The 21,754-nt window shown below is 41.7% G+C and overlaps 1 protein-coding gene across 8 annotated transcripts; it reads right to left on the reverse strand.

Annotated features, from left to right (window-relative positions):
* Window positions 1-746: 746 nt before the first annotated feature.
* SLITRK4 (SLIT and NTRK like family member 4) lies at window positions 747-10,342 on the reverse strand. Of its 8 annotated transcripts, XM_029997215.1 has the most exons (3): window positions 9,079-9,097; window positions 8,263-8,405; window positions 747-7,206 (listed from the first exon to the last, which is right to left on the reverse strand). In XM_029997215.1, exons 2-3 carry the CDS (start codon window positions 8,273-8,275, stop codon window positions 4,643-4,645), a joined length of 2,577 nt encoding a protein of 858 aa, XP_029853075.1. In that variant the 5' UTR covers window positions 8,276-8,405; window positions 9,079-9,097; the 3' UTR covers window positions 747-4,642. The 8 variants fall into 8 exon arrangements, with proteins under 8 accessions (XP_029853075.1, XP_029853079.1, XP_029853073.1 ...); XM_029997219.1 differs by lacking the exons at window positions 8,263-8,405; window positions 9,079-9,097 and adding an exon at window positions 10,127-10,342; XM_029997213.1 differs by lacking the exons at window positions 8,263-8,405; window positions 9,079-9,097 and adding an exon at window positions 9,602-9,943.
* Between the last annotated feature and the right edge of the window lie 11,412 nt (window positions 10,343-21,754).

Consider the following 21,754-nt stretch of genomic DNA (forward strand, 5'->3'; position numbering starts at 1 on the left):
AAGATTTTTATTAGGCTTTGTAAAATATTTTTACCACAAAACCTAAATTTGGAAGTTAAACTACCTAAAGGTGTCTTTTCAGCTTTCATTTATAAAACTAACCTAATCAATTGAAACAGTATATGGATTGATATTTTTATTTTTGCTAAGGATAAACTAGCTTTTCTTTCCTCTGAAAAGTTGTCTTATTCAAAATGATTAATGAGAAGGGAGCAGGATCAAAACAAATGCTCTTAGCATTACCTGATTTTTCTCCTAATCGCTTCTGTGTTGAAGATCTCAGAATCCAACTAAAAACTAAATTCTGCTTGTGTTACTAATGCAAAAAAAAATTCACTGACTTTGGAGGGACTATTTGTATTAACAGAAGCAAGGAGGATTTTGTCAGACAACAGAAGATGGGAAAAACTTTCATAAAAAATAATAATGAATTGTCAAGGTGATTAGAAAACATTACTATTTAACTACTTTATAGATTCTCTTTCATCCATACACAAATGATCCAAAAGAGAATAATACAGGCACTTAACAAAGTCTAGTTTCAGAAATACAGTACTACCGAACAATTTTATTAATATTTCATAAAAATTTTAAGTCAATGCTGGCTAATATTTTGATGTTGCTGAAGGCAAACAAAATTAATGAACAATAGCTTTCTGTATTTTACATTGGACTGGATGTTATAAGTAACTATCTGAATTATAAACTAACCTAGAATAGTAATGATCGAAGCAGGGTAAAAACAATACATTTTGTTTTCTTTACTTTATTTCAAAATAGAGTGATTATAAATACATTCTTGTTATATTTCCTTCCTAACTCTTTGGATGCAACAAAAAAAAAAAAATCTCACTGTGCTCATTTCATACAATATCAATGTACAAATCATGCAAAAGATATTACAGATATTATACCACCATCAAGTTCTGGATGTGTTTTGTTGATTCTGAAACATTTGTTAACATTATTCACAAGGCCATGCCTTTTATGTCGTCATTATGGCTTTAAAAAAAATATTAAAAAATATTTTTATACTAGATTTGTATATTATTGTCAATCTTGAACACTAAATGCAAAAGGTTAATTGTCTAATGGTCTTGTTTTCTTGCACCATGGTAGTTGCTTTCTGATAAAATTGCACAATTTTTTTCTTTTTCATGGAAAGAATTACACTTTATTGATTTTACTTAAAAATGGAAAGTTCTTTGTAATACAATGAAGACAAGAGATTATGTCAGCACCTTCACTGATTTAGTTTATGTCTATGGGTCTTAACAGCCATTTTACAAGGATGGCCACTCAAACCAATATCATGAACAGACAGATCTGTTAAGCCACATCCGAAGAGTCACCTTCCCAGACAGACTGACTATAGATTTGAATGGACATTACACTAAAACTGCTGTGCAGACACATACACTGTTTCAAAACATGGAGGAAATCAACTGACATTAAGGTTGTCATTCAAAGTAACTATTTCACAGAAATATAGTGTTTTGCCAACTTCTGCATTCTTCACTCACACTATTATGCCTACATATTGCACCATATATGTAAAACACATAGGAACAATTTCTACAGGAAGGTCCAGATTGTGCAACCTTTATTGGTGCTGGTGAACTCACACTCAACTGTGTAACCCCGAAAGAGTCACCTGGCTGTATGTGTTATATACAATGTTTGAAGTCAATGACTCTATCTAAGCTCCACTCTTGGACAGGTATTTAATTATTAGTTCCTGAATAGTACCTCTGCACATGATTTAGGTTGAGCTTAAACACTTTACTGGATTGGGACCTCAAAGAGCAAGAAAATCTGACCCAGAGTAATGGTACAGCATAACCGTTCAGTTCTTCCTCTTTCGATCAGTGAATACAAGACCTCATCACAAAAAAAAAAACAAACGCACAACACAAAACAAAGCAAAAAACCCCTCAATTTTTTAGCTGAGGGAGGTATGACCATTTATCATTGTTCTTTAACTCAGGGCAACACGAGTCATAAGCACATCAGTTTTAACATCACTTAAAATTATTAGCTTATTTGCTATTTTAAATATTTTTAATGCATGCCTCTCAAGAGAAGGGTATGGGACATGACAGTCTCTGACAATGCACGGAAGTGTGTCAGAAGCCTTATGCTTTGGCAAATCCCAATGAACCCGGACACATCCTCAAAGCCATGCAGCACTGTGCAGAGCAGGCACAGCGACCCGTTATTTCTAGCCTACTGATGGAGCCATTATAGTCTATCATGTCAGTGCATCTTTAGCACTCCTTAATCCACTGACTCTTGACACAATAAGCTCAAATGTTCTTATCCAAGCCTTGGCCCTGTATTGCATCATTAGTCAACCAAGAACGTTTTATCCCAGAAATGCATACATACGTAGCATCCATGTCCTGAAAATCCCTACGACATCCTGAATGAAGTCAATTATTGTGCATGGATAGCAGCAGCTTTTTGAAAGAAACTCAGCCATTAATTTATCTGTTTTAATTTTATTATCTGAAGTCATGTATATACTTTGTAGTATGGAGAAAAGTAATAAAACAACCCTCTTCGTACGTTACAAGACCATAAACAAATGTCTGAAAGTAGAAAAAGTTGTTTTGTTTTGCTTTCTCTTAAATAAAGGAGCAGTGCTTTTTTTTTTTTTTTTTTTTGGTAAGCTTTGTTAAAAATATACTGCAAGCTGCTTGCCAAGTATCATTCCAGAATAAAAATTTCACAGCAGTGTCACAAAGCCCTGAAATTAGAGGTTTATAATGGAAATAGCTGACATAGCCTTCTCCACAGTATTATTATTGGGTCTTGCTGTAATATTTGCTAGTTTCAAATTCATGAAAAACATTCATGTTTGTACCCTACTAACCTTAATTGAGTTATGTATTGATTATAAAAGGCAGGGCGTGGAGAAAGGTTCTGGAAGCAAAGGAGATATAGGGTCTTATCGAAAGCTCATTGAAATGAATGAAAAAATTCCTTTTCAAGTCAAAGAACTTTTGTTAATCTCACAATATAGATTCGCTGTATGATGCTTTACCAATGTATCTCCATTCTCATCTCAAGGTACCATCTATCAGTGAGATGCAGTGGGGATTTTCCATTCTCCTGACTTCTTTTTTTTTCCTAGCTATTCAGATTCAGCTTTCACAAAGGCAAGTTTTACTCTCTAGATATGAGCTACACAACACTCTGAACTGAGACCGCTATATGCATTTTACACTGTGGTTTTAAATAGACATGATTTGCCATATTGTTCACTGTTCTGATCAGTTTATTCTGACTGACAGCAGCCAGACAGATGAGAACAGAAAACTTATGCATACACAATTAAAATATTACCCTTACCATGAATTCCTGTAAATACTTGTAGTGAAAACTATTTAGATTAAGCTGTAGAACCCTGAAAAGCAAGACAACTGATGGCAAATAATTGCCTGAGACACAATACTAAAAAACTAATGAATCTATTTTAAAATGCACCATTGGTAACAAATCTGAAATAAGATAATATGCTAATTTCACAAGAATAGTACAGAACAATTTTATTATTATTATATCTGATCACTTAATTCTGGATAATTCTATACATTACATCCCCAGTTTCTGTTTGGTATATTGTTCTGATTTTATTTATACTGGATGATTAATGCATTGTGATCAGGAAAACAAGTCAGGCATATTAAATACATATTAAGGAGTACATTATCTTTCCTATTTAGTATACAAAGTATTTCATAAATATGAATTATATTACAAAAATAATTTCTGCTACGCTCACACAGTAAGCACTTTGACAATTTTGGACAACCTGTTGGGGTTGCAAGTGTTTCACGTAACTGAGAAGGAACTCTAGTTTTAATTGGAGATGAGTCCTACAACAGATTCTGCATAAACATCAAATATTTTCTTCAGATGCCACAAATACTGCAGAAGTCAGGTTGAACTATTTTCTTTCTTTTTTTTTTTTTTAATTTTATGTATAGACATGTATGCTTCAAGTGGTCAAATTTATTTCATAGGTATGTAATGCATGGTATATTTTAAACAAATATTTGCACAATTTAACATTATAATTCCAGTGGTTTCAAGATGCAGGCCATAAATGTAACCAATTTACACATACTATCGAATGTTCTCTCTTTGCATGCTTGTTACTTTCCAGATAATCTTTAAACAGTGCCATGACAACACCACAAATCGAAGGATTACTCCAGTTCCACCAACTTAAATCCACGTGCAGGATGAAGGACCCAGCTGAGGTACAAATACCAGTACCAGGTTTCTTGTGTTTGTTCTAACAAATCACAAGGAGACGATGGTTTTGCATTTAAGGTACAAAACATATATGCCTCTTGAGGTTAAATTCAGTGTAACGTGTATAAAGCATCCCTTTGGCAATAGAGTTTGCAGTATCCCTACAGGATTCCACAGGGCACGAGCTTTATGTAGTAAAATCTACTAAGGAAATTCTCCTCTACTTGACAAATCATATGCAGCTACAGTTAATCAGACACCCTTGGATACATCTGCCTCTATGCCTATCAATATAATATAGTATTTGGAAGTTAAAAGTCAACAAAAGGCACTTTCATCATTAAATAAATGTCCTCTGTAGGCAATAAGATTGTATGACCTATATTTTATTCAAAGCTGTTTGTTCTTCAAGGACTTGTAGGTAGTCAGGTGAACCTTGAAGTTTAGCTTTTAGTTCAAAATATTCACTTTTTCTTTGTTCTACTACAATTTTACTATGATTACCACCTATTAGAGATTTCTTAGTTTTTTTGTCTTGTAGTTTCTCTGGATAACGTATTTCAAAGCCACTGACCCCTATGCTGTTGTATTCTTTTTTACTTTCAAGAAAATTTTGAATAAATACATTGGAATCCCTCCCAGGGAATAACTCATCCAGTTCATCGATTGTGCTAAGTCTTTTTCTGGTATCCACATGCAATAAATCTTTCTCCTTGTCATTAATATTTCTCAGAATGACTTTTTGCCCTGGTGGGTCAGCAAACGTGAAGCCCGTTTCAGACTCTTTTAAGCCACAGGTATGGCTTTTGCTCATCTGCTCAATGGTTTGAGGAATGAAGGCCTCTGCACCTAGTCCATCTTTTTTGTTTGACTTGTGATCGTGCTTTCTTAGCTGCAGTTGCATAGAACTGCATTCTTGATTTCCAATGCCTTCATGCTTTACAGTTGGTTTTTTGTTGCGCCGAAGCACAAAAACAAGAAGACAAAAAGCAACAAACACTGTTAAAATAAGCACAACTAAAATGCTTAAGATCAGGATGGACAACGGAACTGGGCCACCAGGAGGACTCCGAACTGGTCCCAGTGGTGTTGTAAAAGTAACAGCGGGCATAGGACTAGTGAACAGAGCAGATGGCTTGTTTAAAAGTTTAGGACAGAGGATCTCATTTTTCAGAGACTTAAGTTCAATGTTAGCAAACTGTACAGGTGTTTCACATTTCAATTCCTTCACCACAATACCTTCATTTAGTTTTTCAAGCCACAGTTTTAAAGCAACTAAATCACAAGTGCAGTCCCATGGATTACCTTCCAAATCAATTTGCGTAAGAGATTTTAGCTGATCAAGAACGCCACTTACAGGTAAATACATGAAATGATTGTTCCTCAGATTCAGTCTAGCAAGTGGTGCACCAGCAAAAATGTACGCTGGCAAGCTTCGCAGAAGATTGTTGTTTAGGTAGAGCAACTGCAAATTTGGCATTAAGTCAAAGGTGCCTGCTAGGATTTCTTTGATAACATTGTATTCCAAATAGAGATATTGCAAGTTGTGGAGGCCAGCAAACATTTCTGGGCTCAGACGCTCTATCTGATTGCCATTGAGATACAATCTCCGTAAATTTGTAAGGTTGCGGAAAACTTCTCCTTTGATCACTGAAATCCGATTGCTGCCTAAATGTAGCAAATCCAGCCCCTCAAACTCAATGAAATCTGTAGTGTCCACATCCTTAATATAATTGCCATTTACATGCAGTTTCTTGGCATTTAAAGGTTTTGGTACAAGTTCGGCCATCGACTCTATATTTCTTTCTTGGCAATTTACACTTAATCCCAAGTCTGAAGGATGCGTTTTGCAAACACAGGGGACCGGACAAGGAGTTAAAGGAGGCACCCTGGTCTGGTAAGATACAATTTGACTGAGATTGCGATTAGATAGTGCTTTGCCTGCTACTATCCCCGAGATCTTCGAAGGATTCGTAGTCTTTGGCGGCTTTGTGACTAATCTGTGCACTGATGTTTGAGTGGTGTGGCCGTTCGGTGTGCTGAAACCGGGCTCCAGCTGTGAGGGAGGCAGAATGCGCACGTCAAAATCACTCCCCGTCCCCATGGAGCACAGCTCTTGCTTGTTGGTTTCTTTCAGCAGCCTTCCATACAAGTCACTAGGTGTTTCACAGATAGCTTCTCCGATGTAGATGTTGTAGGGCATGTTCTCCAGCCAGGCTTTCAAAGGCAACAAATCACAAGTACAATTCCAGGGGTTGTCTTCCAGCTGCAATTCAACAATTCGCCCAATGTGTTCCAGAACTCCAATGTACGGAAGCTTCTGTATTCGATTCCCTCGTATATCCAGATGGGTTAGAGAAGCAAATCGAAAAATATTATCGGGAAGGAATGAAATCAGATTGTCATTAAGGATCAGGACTTTCAGCTTGTGAAGCTTATTGAAGGCTCCCCGTTCAATAAACTTGATTAAATTGTAGTCAGCTTGGAGATACTCCAAGTTCTCTATGCCAAGGAAAGTGTCAGCTCGGAGAATCTTTAATTCGTTGTTGTTCAAATGCAACTGTTTTAATGCACTAAGACCCATAAAGGCCCCTCCCTCAATGTTCTGTAACTTATTATTGCCCAGTTGCAAGGACACTGCATGTGTAAAATTAAGAAAGGAATTTGGATATAGAATAATTAGCAGGTTGTTTTGAAAGTTGAGGTGGTAAAAATTAGACCACGGTGGCTTAAGCTGATTTGGTCTGTAGACTGCAACCTTCTCACAGTTGACATAGAGTACATTTTCAACTGACACACAGGAGCAAACATTGCAAATTTCCACAGATATATCAGCATCTGCAGTTGTAGAAGAAACTGGAGATGACAGAACCAGAAAGAGCCACAGAAACATCTTCTTGTGATCAGCAAGCAACCTTAGGCTCCTGAACAAAGATAAAGAATCTAAAGAAGAAAGAAGGAAAGAAAAAAAGAAAATGTTTTTCAGTTCTCATTGTTCCAAAACGTCATTTGGGTTAAAAATTGTATAGCACTGAGCTACTGTTCCTGCCAAGGATTATAGATAAACTACAAGCACTGAATTTAAAATAACATGAAAGATTTTAACAACCAAACAAATATACAGGAGCTAGAATGATTTCAAATACAGAATGTAAATTTCTGTAGAGAAACACAAATAACTCTGAGGTCTGTCAAATATATTTCTATCTCTTGTACATGCCAAACATGCATAACTAACAAAGTAAAATAACCAAAGGAGATTCCAATTTTATGCATATTTACTCCCCTCAATCCTGCACTGCTCACACGTTGCCGTGCATTTCAGGGATATTAAACACAAACGCTGATGTTATGCATGCCCAAACATCTGGGTTGGGATAGCACAATATAGAAAGGATGAAGATGCAGGCACAAAAAGCAATGTCAATACTCAGTGTATGTATCTACAGCATCAACACATACAGATTATCCCTACGATAATAGTGAGATTCACTCAAGGGATACACAGGCATGCACACACGTCGTTTCTGCCACTTATTATACCTAGTTTAAATAAAGAGGTGGTAAACTGATTGCAGAAATACAATGAACTATCCACAAAACAAGATCAGCTCTGGGTGACCAATGGAAGCACACAGATATGGAAGAAGCATGCACAGGCATACAGCCCCATCCCCAGGAATAACAACAATACCCTGACTTGCACTGCAAAACAAAGTCACGATTCACCAGCCTAACACTACTGAAACCTGAGAAGAACTTTTTTTTTTGGTAAAACATTATGTAATTTGCTCTTATCCCTGCACCGATACAGAGGTGGCTTTCAAGAACCCTTCACATATAGTCAGGCCAGCTGAGCTGCCATTTTTTACGCAGAAGAACTGGAGCCACAGCATTTCCTCTGAGTTAGAAGGTAGCTCACCCCCCCCCCCCCAACCAAATCAGTCAATAACCAACAGATTGCTCCCCCCACCTTCCCCATTCCCCCCTTTTCGCAACTTGTCCCTTCCATTTCCTGCTGTGGGAAGCCACCGAGTTGGCAGAAGGGAGCCAGGATGGAAGTGGAGAAAGCAGGAGCCAGCTGAAGGGAGGAGAATCGGGCTGGAGGGAGCCGCAAGGAGGGGAGGATGCGCCGGGGGGACCTGGAAGGGAGGGCAGAGGAGGGATGAGGGAGGAAGGACGGGAGGACAGAAGGACAGGAGGGAGAGGGAAAGCTGAGAGGAGGCAAGGAAGGGAGGAAGGGATGGCAGAAGGGGTCAGGGAGGCCGCGGAGAGGGACGACGGGGAGAAGGGGAGCGGAGCAGCCGCTGCTGGTCCCCGCAGGCTCCCGCCCCTGGCCGCGGCGAGCGAGCCCCCAGGGGCAGCCCGATGCCCCCGCGCCCCCACCGCTCCCCCTCCCTCCCCCTCCCAGGCGCCGTCCCCCCGTGGCCCTGCCTCGCCCACGCGCGAGTCCCCTCTTCTTCCTCAGCCCCGGGGCCCCGGCCGGTGCCGAGCTGGCACACGGCGGGCGCTGCGCGGGGCCGCCGGCGGGTCGGCGAGCCCGGCCAGGAGCGCAGGCACTACCGCAATTTTTTGCCGCAACCGGCTCGGCTGGTGCCGGCTCCCCTCTGTGGCGGGCGCCCCGTCGCCCTCTGCCTCCCGGCGGGGGAAGGCGGGAGGGACGCGGCCGCGCACACACCGCACGCACATGCCGGCTGGTAACGGGCACGGCGCGGCGATGCGGTCCGGCATCCCTTCCACCCGCCCTTCGCAAGGAGGCACGGCCGCGGGCCCCGCCGCCAAACGCCCCCCCCCCCCCCCCCCCCCCTTCGGCACCTTTGCGAAGTCCGGCCCGCAGCGCCTTTCGCACACCCCCTTCCCCGGCCCCGCTGCGCAGATCCTGCCCCCCCCCGGTCCCCGTCCCCGTCCCCGTCCCTCCCACACCTCCACCGGCTGATCCGGGCCGCCCGGCCCCTGTCCCTCCGCTCGCCCGCTCCCCCGGAAAAGCCGGGAGCGGGCAGCGCTGCGCCGGCTGCCGCTGGCCCGGGGCTCCGGGAGGCGGCCGGCTGGCGGGGAGAGGCGAGGGCGATGGCAGAGAGGCTCCGGCAGGAAGCCGCTGTCGCTTCGTCTCCCCCCCCCCCCCCCCCCCCGCCCCCTCCCCCCTTTAAAATAACAGCAGTAATTATCAGAGCAGCGACAACGGAACCTTCGGAATAAGGAAAAGACAGGAGACCGCCAACGTGAACGCAGCCCCGCCGTGCCCCCCTCCCCGCCCGCACTCACACGCCCGGCGGGGCGGCCGGCCGCCCCCGGCGGTGCTCCCGGCGGCGCTCCGCGGCGAGACCGGCGCCTTCCCTACCTCGGCGGCCGGGGTCGCCGCGGCCCCGCTCCGCTGCGCTCCGCCGCGCTCCGCACGAGGTCTCCCCTCCGGCAGCTCCGCGCACGCACCGCGCGGCGGGGGCAGCCGGCCGCCCGCCCGGGCGAGCGCTCCTGGCCGCGCCGAGCGCCGAGGCGCGGAGCAAGGCGAAGCCCGGCGCCGCAGTAACACGGCGGGTTCCGCCGCATGCAGCGGCAGCCGCCGCGCGGAGCCCTGCCCCGACACCGCGGTCCCCCGCACACACGCGGGGCGAGGATCCCTCTGCACGCGGGCGCCCGCTCCCATCGCACTGCTCTCGCCCACCCCTCGCACGCAGAGAGAGCCCCCTCCCCTCCGCCGCACGCACACTCGCACACCCGTAGGCACGCACGCACCGAGCGCTCGGGCGCCGCTTCGGAGGGGAAGGAGACGCCGCTCCGGGGGAGCGACCCCGGCGCATCGCGACCGCGAAAGCCTCTCCCGCACGCCGGGAGGCGAGGCGCGCCTCCCGCCCCGCGCCGCCGTTACCTTTCCCGGGGAGACGCCGGGCTGCGCCCCCGCGGAGCTCAGGCGGCCGCGGCGGGGCGGCAGGCGCCCCCCGGGGCGGCGAGAGCGGCGGGGCCCCGGTGCCGCGCCGGGCGCCGCGGGGCTGCCATGGGCGGCGCGCAGCAGCTACAAGTGCAGCCCGGGGCACCGGCGGGACGGGGCCATCCCGCCCCCGGCCGCCCGCCCAGCGCCTGGGTGCGCGCCGCTCAGCACCGCGGCTGGGAAAAGCGGCGCGGGGGCAGGAAGGGGAAGAAAAGGAAGGGCTCTTCCCCCCCCCCTCTTTTCTGACGATCTCCCCCCCCCGCTTGAAACAAAAGTAGAGGTGGAAACTGAGTGGGCAGGATGGTAACGTTTGCTGCATTTAATGGGGATTGCAATTATGGAACCAAATCGCTGTGAGGAGACATACCCGACCCGTTCTTAAGACAACGCGGCTATTTGTGTATCTCGTTCTTTGCGGTTAGGTGAAATTCCTCCTCTGCTTAGGTAACAGCTGCAGTCGGATGAAAAAAAAATCCCCTCATGTTACGCACTTGTGCAAAACAGATTCTGCTAATTAAGAACTCCTATTTACTCTACCTTTCATAATACACTTTAAAATGGTGATGAATACCGCCAAACAAGGTGACATCCCTTTCCAAGGCGGAACAGTCAGTTAACCAAATGAAATTTTGCAGGGGGAGTTCAACTGCTTGTCCTTTACCGTGAATGCTAACATAATTCGGTTAGAAAACTGCTTATGTGTTGCACCCACACCAGTTGTGAGTGCCAGTTCTGGGCAGTAAACATCAGGGAATGGAAAACAGCAAGTGCTTTCTTCATTTACAGAAATGAAATAAACAGCTTGCTCCGAAGGCTGACTGCATCTAATTGAAATAATTACAGAATGTTATTTTGCATTATGTGGATAGACTGATACCTGAAAACAAATGCAGCTGAGACATCAATAATTTGCATATCACAACAGAACTAAAAATGATCTGTGATTAATATTCAACCAATTAAAAACTGAAGTCTTTAAAATGTAAACTCGTAATTATTGAACCATTAACAAACTACTGTTCACATAAAAGGGAATGCATGTATATAAAGGGCCCAGTTTAGAAGAATTTGCATATACTTTAAGATGAATTTTTCAAACTCTATTTAAATAAACTTACGGAATAGAGCGCAAAGGTCTGGAATAAAATTCACTTAGGACGATATCTGGTTTATAAGTCTGTTTTAACAACGGGCACAGAAATGCAGGTATAAAGATCAAGGTGCCAGTTTTGTTTAACCAGCTACATTAAGCTGGATGTTAAACTAATTCCTTGCCTATTTAGTAGGTGAAAGAACATATAGACAGTATCAAAGACAGATACTACTCCCACCACGATTCCAACAACTGCTTTAGAGACCAAATAAAAAACCAAACACGGAGCATAACAAAAGATCATATTTTAACTAAGTAAACCGTGAAATGAATAAGTATTTAAGAGAACCGAAATTGCACTATAACTAAATAATTCTTGATGTTTCTATTATAAGTGGCTATTAACGATGACATATGTTTATGGTGTTGTAGAAATTATCTGAGAAGGAAACTTAGTTATGCAACACAATTTCATTGTTAGGGTTTTAGTATGTCATATTTTTATATTTTTTTCTAATTTACAGTCATGAAAAATAAGTCCTCCTCCAAATCTTATTTAAGTGGTTTCTAAGCTACTTGTCCTAACCTACAGCATGTCAAACTCACTAAGATTTAGGCTTCTGTGTCAGGACAACAAGCCAAACCAAACTGAGGATAATTTTGAAGTGTAAAATAAGCACAAGCCTAAGGTCCAGACCGTGATCCAAGATGATGACGTGCTTAAGGAATAAATCACTCTAAGGGATTACATCCTGGAATCACTTGGTTGTACCCCTTTCTTTGAGATCTGGCTAGAAGTTCTGTCACCATCAGTAGAAATTTTCTGTGTAGCCTGATGGTAGACAGTAACTGGAAGACAGCAGAGACAGAAAGGGCAAGTTGGATTATCTGGTCTGGTTCCCTGAAGTTTACAAGGTTACTTCAGGCTACACACCATGCCCATTATTGGCATCTCTAACCTTTTCTTCACTTTCTTGCTGTGGTGGAACCTTATTCATCTCCTTTGATTTTTTTTTTTTCTCGGTCTGTTGTTTGCCACAGGAGCATGCATTTTTCCTTCTTCAGTTTAGCAAAAGGAGAGCAAAAGCTAACAAGCAGATAGATTAGTAACATGATTTTCTGCAAAGAGAAGTATCTGAAGAAAAAGTAGAAATGTGAGATATACTACTTCCCACCCAAGGAGACACACACAGGGTGGCATTCAGTAATGGTACAACTAGCTTATCAATAATGTCATTACCATGTCTAAGTAGAAGGAGAGAAAGGTAATTTTTACTCTTAGCTACTGAAATTCATCATGCAATCTGCTCAGAAATTACAGAAGCCTATTTATATTTTATTTCCTTTCACTTTTTTGTGAGAGCTTCTAAACAATACTTTTCTTCTGAACATACAGACATGCTTGGTCACCTACCTCTCCCAATTTACTTCTGGGCTGATGCAGGAACTTGAGACTGAAACTGTGCTTTATGTGTATTCAAAGTCTGCCAGGAGAAAAACCTTCCTGTAAGAGAATCATCAAAATGCAGAGGCCAGTCGAGATGGTGAATCTACCACTCACAGCACAAAACCTTGGAGAGCATTTTCCTCAAGCTGTTCGGCACACATGCAAATAGGACTTCAGCTGAAGTCGAGGGGAGTTCTGCACAATAGGTGTTTTGTTTTTTCATCCACAGTAATTTTCTGGGTGAGAAATGAACTGATAGGAGGCAGGAGCTAAACATCCTACTCATTCCTGGGCATTTCCAAGTACAATTTAAGAGACAGTATCTGAACCCAGGCTGCACGTGTACATATAAGCGGCGGGGAGGAGATGCCTGTCATACAATTGCTAACGTCCTACTTTTATGCTACCTATGGATGCATGGGCATCTTAAACGCTTTTCCACAGGCACTGAGTTGCACTTTTCTGCTGTCTCTCCAGTTTGTCTGTTGTCATCCTGAAAATGAAATATGGGTTAGTCCTTAGTTTGAAGTAACCAGAGATACTGATGACCCACACACCCGTGGCTCTTGAAATCAGAAGACCAAGACAAGAAATTGCAATTGCCGTGACCAACATGGGAGCATGCTTTCTTTGTTCATGTGCCGACATCTGTACTGGCCAGCTGTGAGCAAGTCTTGTGTACCAAGATGCGAAAAACACACCTGGGAGAGCAGCAGCATGCACACAAATGTATTTGGGTTGTTCTGTTCGAAAAGGTTCATGCCAGGAGTAGAAACTCATATAAAAAGTCCCTAGAAATTAATGGGAATCCCTTTGGATCAGGCTCTATTTTATAATTATTGTGTAAGCAGTACATGTTGCTCCTTCCTTTTCCCAAAGAATGCTAAAAATAGCCCAAAAGTTAATGTTGTGGCCCTTCACACAGGGCCCAGGTAGAGAACAAACTGTTTTGTTTGAACACATGGAAAGCTGGTTAACAATTCTTTGAATAGGAAAGCAAAGGTTTGTGTGGGCTCTGTTGGTTTCTGGAGTTTCCATGGTTAAACAATTTCTGTTTAACAAGTCTACAACATGTTTCTGCTCCCAGACAGATCAGTAACAAGTGCCATACTCAGCAAACAACATCCAATACAGCAGAATACAACAATGACTGTGCAGCACTGTCTTATAATAGGGCTTCAACTGATAGGACATAGCCTTTTAAGGAAAAAAAAAAGGCAATAACTCCACCCATTGTGCCCATCTTCTATGTATTTTGCCAGACTGTCAGTCAGAAGATGGGGAGGGAGAGCATCCTTGAAAACTTTGTACATACTAAAGTGAGTCCCCGCATGTGCATCCTTTTAAAGGTGCAGTGTGATAGGAAACAGCGCAAGTCTGCAATGCACTGAAAACAGAACCACTGTGAAAGAGTACTGTGCTAAATAAAGTGGAAGAAATGCTGTCAGATATATGACTCTGCTTGGCTCCATATTATTTCCACCTAACTTACTCCATTTTATCCAGGAGCCCTCTTCAGTGAGCAACAAGTAACCCATCACCTGCTCCACAAAAGCATCACCTGAGAAAACAGTGAAATGCATGCATCCCTTCAACAGGGATTGGCCGGGGTTTTTCGTTCCATCTTCTCCTACTCATTTGCAATGAGTCGTTGTCTTGAATGTTCGATAAAGTGGGCATGCTGCTGGTAGTGGGTCTTCTGACTAATTCTCTTTGTTAACTCAGCTCCATAACACTACTCTTGCCAGATTTTACTGACAGGGCACAGTGGGTAGGCATTTAATTTCACTAAATTGCAAGATGTCCAGTGCTTTACTTATTTTCTTTCTATGTGCTCATTTACCCAGGGGTTGTTCACTCTCCAACTCACTGTCAGAGGCTAAAGCCGAGCTTGGCCTATCCTCCTGCCCCCTGAGACAATGAAAAGTGTGAAATCAGAAGACAAAGAAACTAATGAAAAACTAATGGATGAACAACTTACCTGGGATACTTTTCCATAAGGTTGCATGATATAAGGTTAAATGCAAAACCTAGAAGCAACTGCTGTTGTCCTACCCAAGTCTCTTGTGGAAACTGCTCACTAAACTGATTTCTCTAGAAGAGAAATATATTTAGAATGAGCATTCTGTGCTGGAAAACTCTGACATTATTGAATACACCGAATCATGAAATAACACTTCATCCTCCCTGAGTGAATGGCCTATTAACTGAATAAAAGAACTATGACCATGTACTGCAGAGAAAATGTAAAGAAATTTGACTGTGGTTGGAAATGATGGAGGCTAGAAAGGAAAAAGTTACTCTAAGAAGGGGGAAAAATGTATTGTGTTACAAGGCTTGCTTCTTTGTTTGCGCCTAACGACTTTGTCTTCAACAGTGGAGCAGGGGAAATCTTTGGTGCTATGAATACCACAACTGCTGGGCTTCCAGTCAGGATTGGATGGGTTGAGGTCACTTGACATCAACAGAATGTGAATTTAGAATATTCTAATTTAAGTTCTCACTCCTCCACGTTTTCCCCACATGTGAGACTATTTCTTATCTCCTTCTGGAATTCCACAGACTTAAATGGGGCTTCTCACGTGTGTAAAGGTGGATGGTATACCCCCCTCATAAAGCTACCTGCAAGTAGAAAAGTCTCTTACTTTATTCCTTAGAAAGTTGAAGAACAAAGCTTACAATAAAAATATGATGAAAGAGAATAAAATAATTGTCATTCAGTCTTTAAAATTAAAAACAAATACTCTGTTTTTTTCTGAAGTTTAAGCTGGTGCTGGCTCTTGGACAAAGAGCTTCAAGCTGTGACAATGTGGAACAGGGAATGAGCACACAGCAACTTGCCAGCTACTGTTGTCTCTTGGCACGCTGGGAAAGTCACTTCCCAACTACTGCAGTTCCTTTGCTCATCAACTGAAAGACCACTGTGATAGAACGAATAGGCATCTACAGAGGAAACCATGTGCTTTAGACTTGTTGCTTGATTTAGGGAACAAGTTACACTAAGGGGGAAATACCTGAAGCAAAATTAAGATATTGCATGGGTTTGTTCATTGCTCTACTTTAATCTGGTTTTGCTTCTGGGGTTTCTTTTGCAGCTGCCCTAATTTCCTCTACTTTTACATTTTCTATTAATTTCAATTAAGGCCTCTATAGGCTCATGAGCTAACAGACTTTTTTATTATTGCTTTTAAAAAAGCAGACCTGCACTATCTTTCCTATTGCCTTTAGCCTATTGCAAAGGAATGTAGGACCATGGTCTTTCAAGAAAGAAGAGAAACTGCAGCTACTTCAGTAACTGAGTGGTGACACTTTTTTAACCTAATGATTAAACACCAGAGCTGATACGGTATAAACTGGCTTCAGGGAAGGGATGCTGAACCAGTAACCAAAAGAGAGGTGTTTGCTTTTAACAGCAAAGATTTTGACGCCATATCAAAATGATCAGGAAAGAGATTGTGGTTGAGATGGATATCTCACCCTCTTCAAGAATTTCAGCCCTGCCTGGGTGGAAGGGGGAATGTCCTTTTGTTAGCTGGCTGCCTCTCATAATTGTCTCCAAGGCCTGAGCAGCCAATCCAGACTGTTCCAAAAGCAGGTAAAATGCAATCTTCCTCATCTTAGCAAAGGCTTAAGCACAGCAATCTGTAGAGGCAGCTGTGCTGCATTCTCCACTGGATGAATGCACCAGGGAACAGGAGCTGAACCATCAAAAGGAAGATGGAAAAATCCAGAAATAACTTTAAAAGTTTAAAGTTAGGTTTTAAGGTGAGTAAAATAATTATTCAGGGCAGTGAAGTCTTTCAAATTAATTTTTTTTTAATTTCCTTTTTAGTTACAAAGTAACTAAACAATAGTTTACAAAGTATATAAAAAGAAAGAGAATTCTTACAATGTGACACAACTCTTGTAATCATGAAACTCCTAAGTGCGTCCCAGCTTCTAGCTACATGATGTGCCTGGCACGTACAGATACAACTGAGGTGAGTGCTTAGAAAACGATGACAGAGATGTAGGTACATTAGTAAGAAAGGCCAAGTTCTGCTCATTTTTATATTTATGGGCTGGTTTCATGAAAGAGGGAAGAACTGTCTGTCCTCCCTGTTTCCCCTTATCATGTCCCTGCTACCAGCCAAAGGGTCCTGTCATACTCTTCCCTTGTGCCATCTCTGGCACTTATTGGACCCTTCTTGAACCAACTCACTGACCTCACAATAATGGCTTTTTTTTTTCTCTTGCATAGGTTAGTTTTCAGCCAAATTAGTGAACTGAATTGGCTTATAAAGAGCCCGAGCACACGTCAAAGCTGGCATATGATTAGTGGTGGGAGTACCCAGCCACTTACAGGGTTGGAGGGAGGTGGGGCGACATATGAGGGGAGGATGAACTGGACTAAACACACAGCAACAACATATCTTAAGTGCTTTACAATGTCTTTTGTAGCTTCACAGTCACGTAAATTCAATTTTAATCAAAGTTTACATAGAAAAGTAAAGGAGAAAAGTAAACTTCTGTAGAGTTCCTTCATTCCGATAGAACAAGGTCTAGGATTTTCTCACACTTGGGCCTTTTAACATTTAAAAAGGAAAGATATCTTTTCTTCCCACATGTCCATGAAATCTCATTTTCAGAAGAAACATTTATGCATATTTACTAAATAGTGAAAGAATCAAAGGCAGATTTATGTGAAAAGTCTAAACCGATGCCTGAATGATGGAAACGTAGTAGTCTAAAGGAGAATTCTAGCCTTATTGGAATCCTTTTATGCCAAGAGGAGGATATGCTTGTAGACACATTCAGTATAGCCAAAGAAATAAAAAACATTGTCTCTGCTTAATCTCGAGATCTATGACCTGAATACTCTTCTGACATACAACTTTTCAGGTCTTCTCCAAGATGTGAAGTTATAACCTGCCAGACAAATCTGAAGCCACCATGCTCTGAACGTAAGAGGAAATGTATTTTATTAAATACGTGATTAATATATCAATAAAAATATTCAGATATTCACATATCAATAAAATAAGTAAGAAGCATTGCAGAAAGATGAAGAAGAAAAAACTGACATATTTTAACAAGGGTCATAGCAGGGATCACGTTAAATAACTGAAGAACAGACTTGAGTGACTGGAAAGAGCAGCAGAGGAGATAGTTTTAGGAAGCTTGTACAGAGTTTGGGAGGCTGGCTAGGAGTGCATGAGTAATATTCATAGGACCTTTATCCACTAATAGAACTGAGAGAAGCTGGCAATTATGACAACGGTAATGAACCTGTCTTATCTATTTTAAGACACCTTGTATGAAGAATTCAGAGAGAAAGAAAAAAAAGATTATTCTTTGGTTGGTTAAAATACCATAACTTCAAGGGATTCCCTTTCTGTTCGCTCTGCATGGAAAATATACAAAAGCACCATAATTGCAGAACATTTAAATAGGTCATTTAAAATAGATCCTACAAAGTGAGAGGAAAAAAAAAAGTCCACCCTACTTTAAAGTCATTTTTTTAACAAAAAAGAAAGAGGATTACTTTCTATTATCTTCCATGCTTTAGAAGCCCAAGAAAGCCTGTAGATTTACTTTAGAAAGCCTGTAGATTTACTTTATATGGCTGCTTTGCCTTAAGATTAGCGCAAGTGTGATGTCTTCTTCACGTTTACAGATGCCAAGGGATCTAAAACATCTCATTTTCCCCCTTTTCAGTTTGTTCTGAAAACAAGGTCTATTGACTTCATGCCTTTTTCTTAAGCTATTTTGTGCTGTTTCCTCTATCTCCAAGATCATTGCCATTATTGTATTTATTGAAGGAAACTTTCATTTGGGTTGCAATGGATGTAACTATATTTCCTTGACAGCATTCCTGTTAGTAACCCTGTGGTTTTCATTGAGGTTGTTGAAGTAATTTTTGGACAAAGTCACAGTGTAATGCATCTTTCACTGAAGCCAATGAAGTCAGATTCAGTTTTGTTTAAAATAAGGGTTTCTGATGCTTTCCTATTTTAGTAAAAAATTCCATGGTGTAATGAAAGTTTTGAAAATAAACTTTATTTCTGTGTGCAAATCAGCATTAGCTCATACTGTAAGTACTAAACCCAGTTAACTAACACCATGAAATGCTATTCAAGTATTGTTTCCCTCCTCAGGTTGTAGCTTGTTAGTTTTGACAGGTGCACAATGAAATATAATAGAAGCTGAAAAGGTCTTTTTCTGTAACTGTTTGGCCCTTTAAAACTGATGTATAGCTGGCAGGTCAATATGGATACAGGCATACAATGGCCCAAGTTTCAGCTGAGGTCAGTGGTCAGTAGTCAGTGGGAGTGAAGCTGTTCTTCAGGTTTCAACTTAGCATCTAATTTTTTCGGAGCTGCTTACCAGCAGTTAATAGCATTTCGCTACCTGTACCCAAATATGGTTGGGCATTAAAAAGTGCAATTTAGGAGCCAGCCTACAAAACAATGTAGTCAAACTCATAATGCTTAGTCCGACTATTTATTATCCAGTTTTTGGAAATAGTTGCTCACTTGCATTATTGTTCTGCTTAGTGAAGGCCTTGAGGCAGTATCTCATTAACACCTTATCTTCTATTTATGTTTTTATTCATGTGTTTGTTTTCTACATGACGGAAGAAGACTATTTCAGATCTAGAGATTACTGAATAGGTGTTAGAATGTGGACATTCTTGAACCTTCCAAAACCATTATTATTACTGTAGTCAGAGTTGAGAATCAATATTCCCCAAATGCATCATAGAGGCTAACAGCTGAATTTTGTGGCCTTTGTTCTGTCAGCTTCTGTCAGCTTTGGATTTCTTTCATGAAGTGACATCTCTATCATATGAAAAATCCCTACCCAACATTTAATCATTTTGTTGTATTTCCCTGATGACTTATTTTTTAATTAAAATAGGTATATTTAAAATAAATGTTATTTTTGAAAAACTAATTTTCAGCAATACTTAATGCTAAGCAGAGCTGATAATCCTAAGGTAGAAATGTCAGATATGAAGTACAGGAGAACAGAGTAAGGAAACCTACCCCAAAACATTTATCTAGAGCCTGTTACATTGTGATGGCATCACTAGGCAGTTCTTTGATAACTTTAAAGATGAGGTTCTCAGATCCTTTCTCCAGACCAAAGCAGAACAGAGCTACCATGTATGAATGGAAGACTGAACCTTTTGCCCGCTTTATACATTCTAAAAACTTTCTGCATCTGAAAAGAATTAAGAAAGCAAATGGACAAGCATAAATTGGAACAAGCAAGCAAACCAAATTCAGAAAACGCATTGACACTTTTGCATGGAATTCCTCCCAAAATAATTAACATTTGAAAATTTGCTAAAGTTCATAGCTGAAATTTAAAATTTAGAAAACAATTCCACCTGCTCTGACAACAAATATTACATATGATGTAACATTCATCTCAGCCGATAATGTTCTTTGTAACAATTTTATGAATCATTACAGTTCTCTGTTTTTAACTCCCGATCACTACTTGTTGGAAGGAAAAACTGAGTAACAGATCTTGAGCCTATATTTTAAAATCAGGAGTAAGGACCCTCTTAATGAAATGATCTTTGAAACAGACTCTGATCTGCAAGTGTCTCTAGCTGCTTAACTTATTCAGATGTGTAATTCCATTAAAATTAATGAGAATTAGGTATGTGTTTTCTTGCCTTAATTGCCTTATTTGTATAAATAAACACTGGATATGGTGGTGTAATCTGATCAAGGATTTCAGTTCTCAAATTCCTGACTATCAATGCTTTGTTCAAGCCACAGTTCCCGTTACAGGGCTACACACGTCTGCCTTTATGCTGGTCTGTCTGACTAGAAAATCACATCACTTTTCTTTGTGAACTACTTTCAAGGTTTCAAGTGACAAATAACAGGGACTTTAATCCTCTCTTTTTCCAAACAATTTGTAAATCAGAACCATCAAAACACACGTGCAGTGAGAGAGTACGGCCTGTGGTTTGAAGAACATTATGGTTCACTGCATCTCTGAAGTACTCTGAGCTTACATTTCTTAGATTATTTCAAGACCTGTCTTGTATTCTCTCCAGCTTGTTTTTCTGAAGAGTGAAGCAGCAAATACAGACTAGCACCTAAGACCATTTGTTAAGTAGAATTTTCATCCCCATTACCATCTTGCAGCTTCCTATCATTATGTCTCGGCTAATGAAAGACAATTACAGAGCCCCAGTGAAGCTGCCAGAGATCTATTTGGATGCACAGAGGAAGCCCATATTAATATACACAAAGACTAGTTTTGCATCCTTTTAAATAATTATTTTCACTGCAATGAATAGTAGCAAAATCAGGTTTTGAGAAAGGGCAAGCAGTGATTTCTTTGGTGAGTTACTGTTTGCTTAATGGCTCCTTAAAAATGATACATTTCCCACATTGCAGAAATTAGCCTGCCCTTGTACCTGTGAAATAGTATTACAGCAGCCTGGAAAATGCCCTGAAGTGGTGCACTTGTGTGCAAAACACAGTGGGTATCTGCATATCACCACACAGGGGTGGCCCTGAGACTCTCCCCATGACCTGAATTAGGCAATGAGCAGACAGCAAGTGGATTTGCATTGCTAGTGTATGGAGCCAGCACGTACATTATACAGAGTCCATGTGCAAGGCATCCAGGTGGGTAGGAGGTGATGGGGAGAGGAAGCACATTTTGCTCCTGGCAGAGCTGCTCCAGTTTTGCATCTGCTACTGAATCCCTTAACCTGACACTTGAACACCACATAAGAACCCAACCTGCACTCTTAGATCTAAGAAAACAAAAGCTCTGTCTCTGTTTCCAGAGGGCTGGGTTTGCTCCCCGTTGGTGTGCAGGATCGATCAACCAGATTCATGGCCCAGGATTGCATCTTACTATGCCGTAAGATCCTCCTGACGGCAGGAGGTACTTAACACTAGCAACCCATTTTCCATCCCCCTTCTAGCTCCACTTTAAATCATTATTAAGTATTTCTGGTGGTTTGTTTGTTTGTTTGTTGGGGGGGTGTTCATTTGTTTGTTTAAGAGGA

The sequence above is a fragment of the Aquila chrysaetos genome, chromosome 21, assembly GCF_900496995.4.
Source record: "Aquila chrysaetos chrysaetos chromosome 21, bAquChr1.4, whole genome shotgun sequence".
Classification (NCBI taxonomy): Eukaryota; Metazoa; Chordata; class Aves; order Accipitriformes; family Accipitridae; genus Aquila; species Aquila chrysaetos.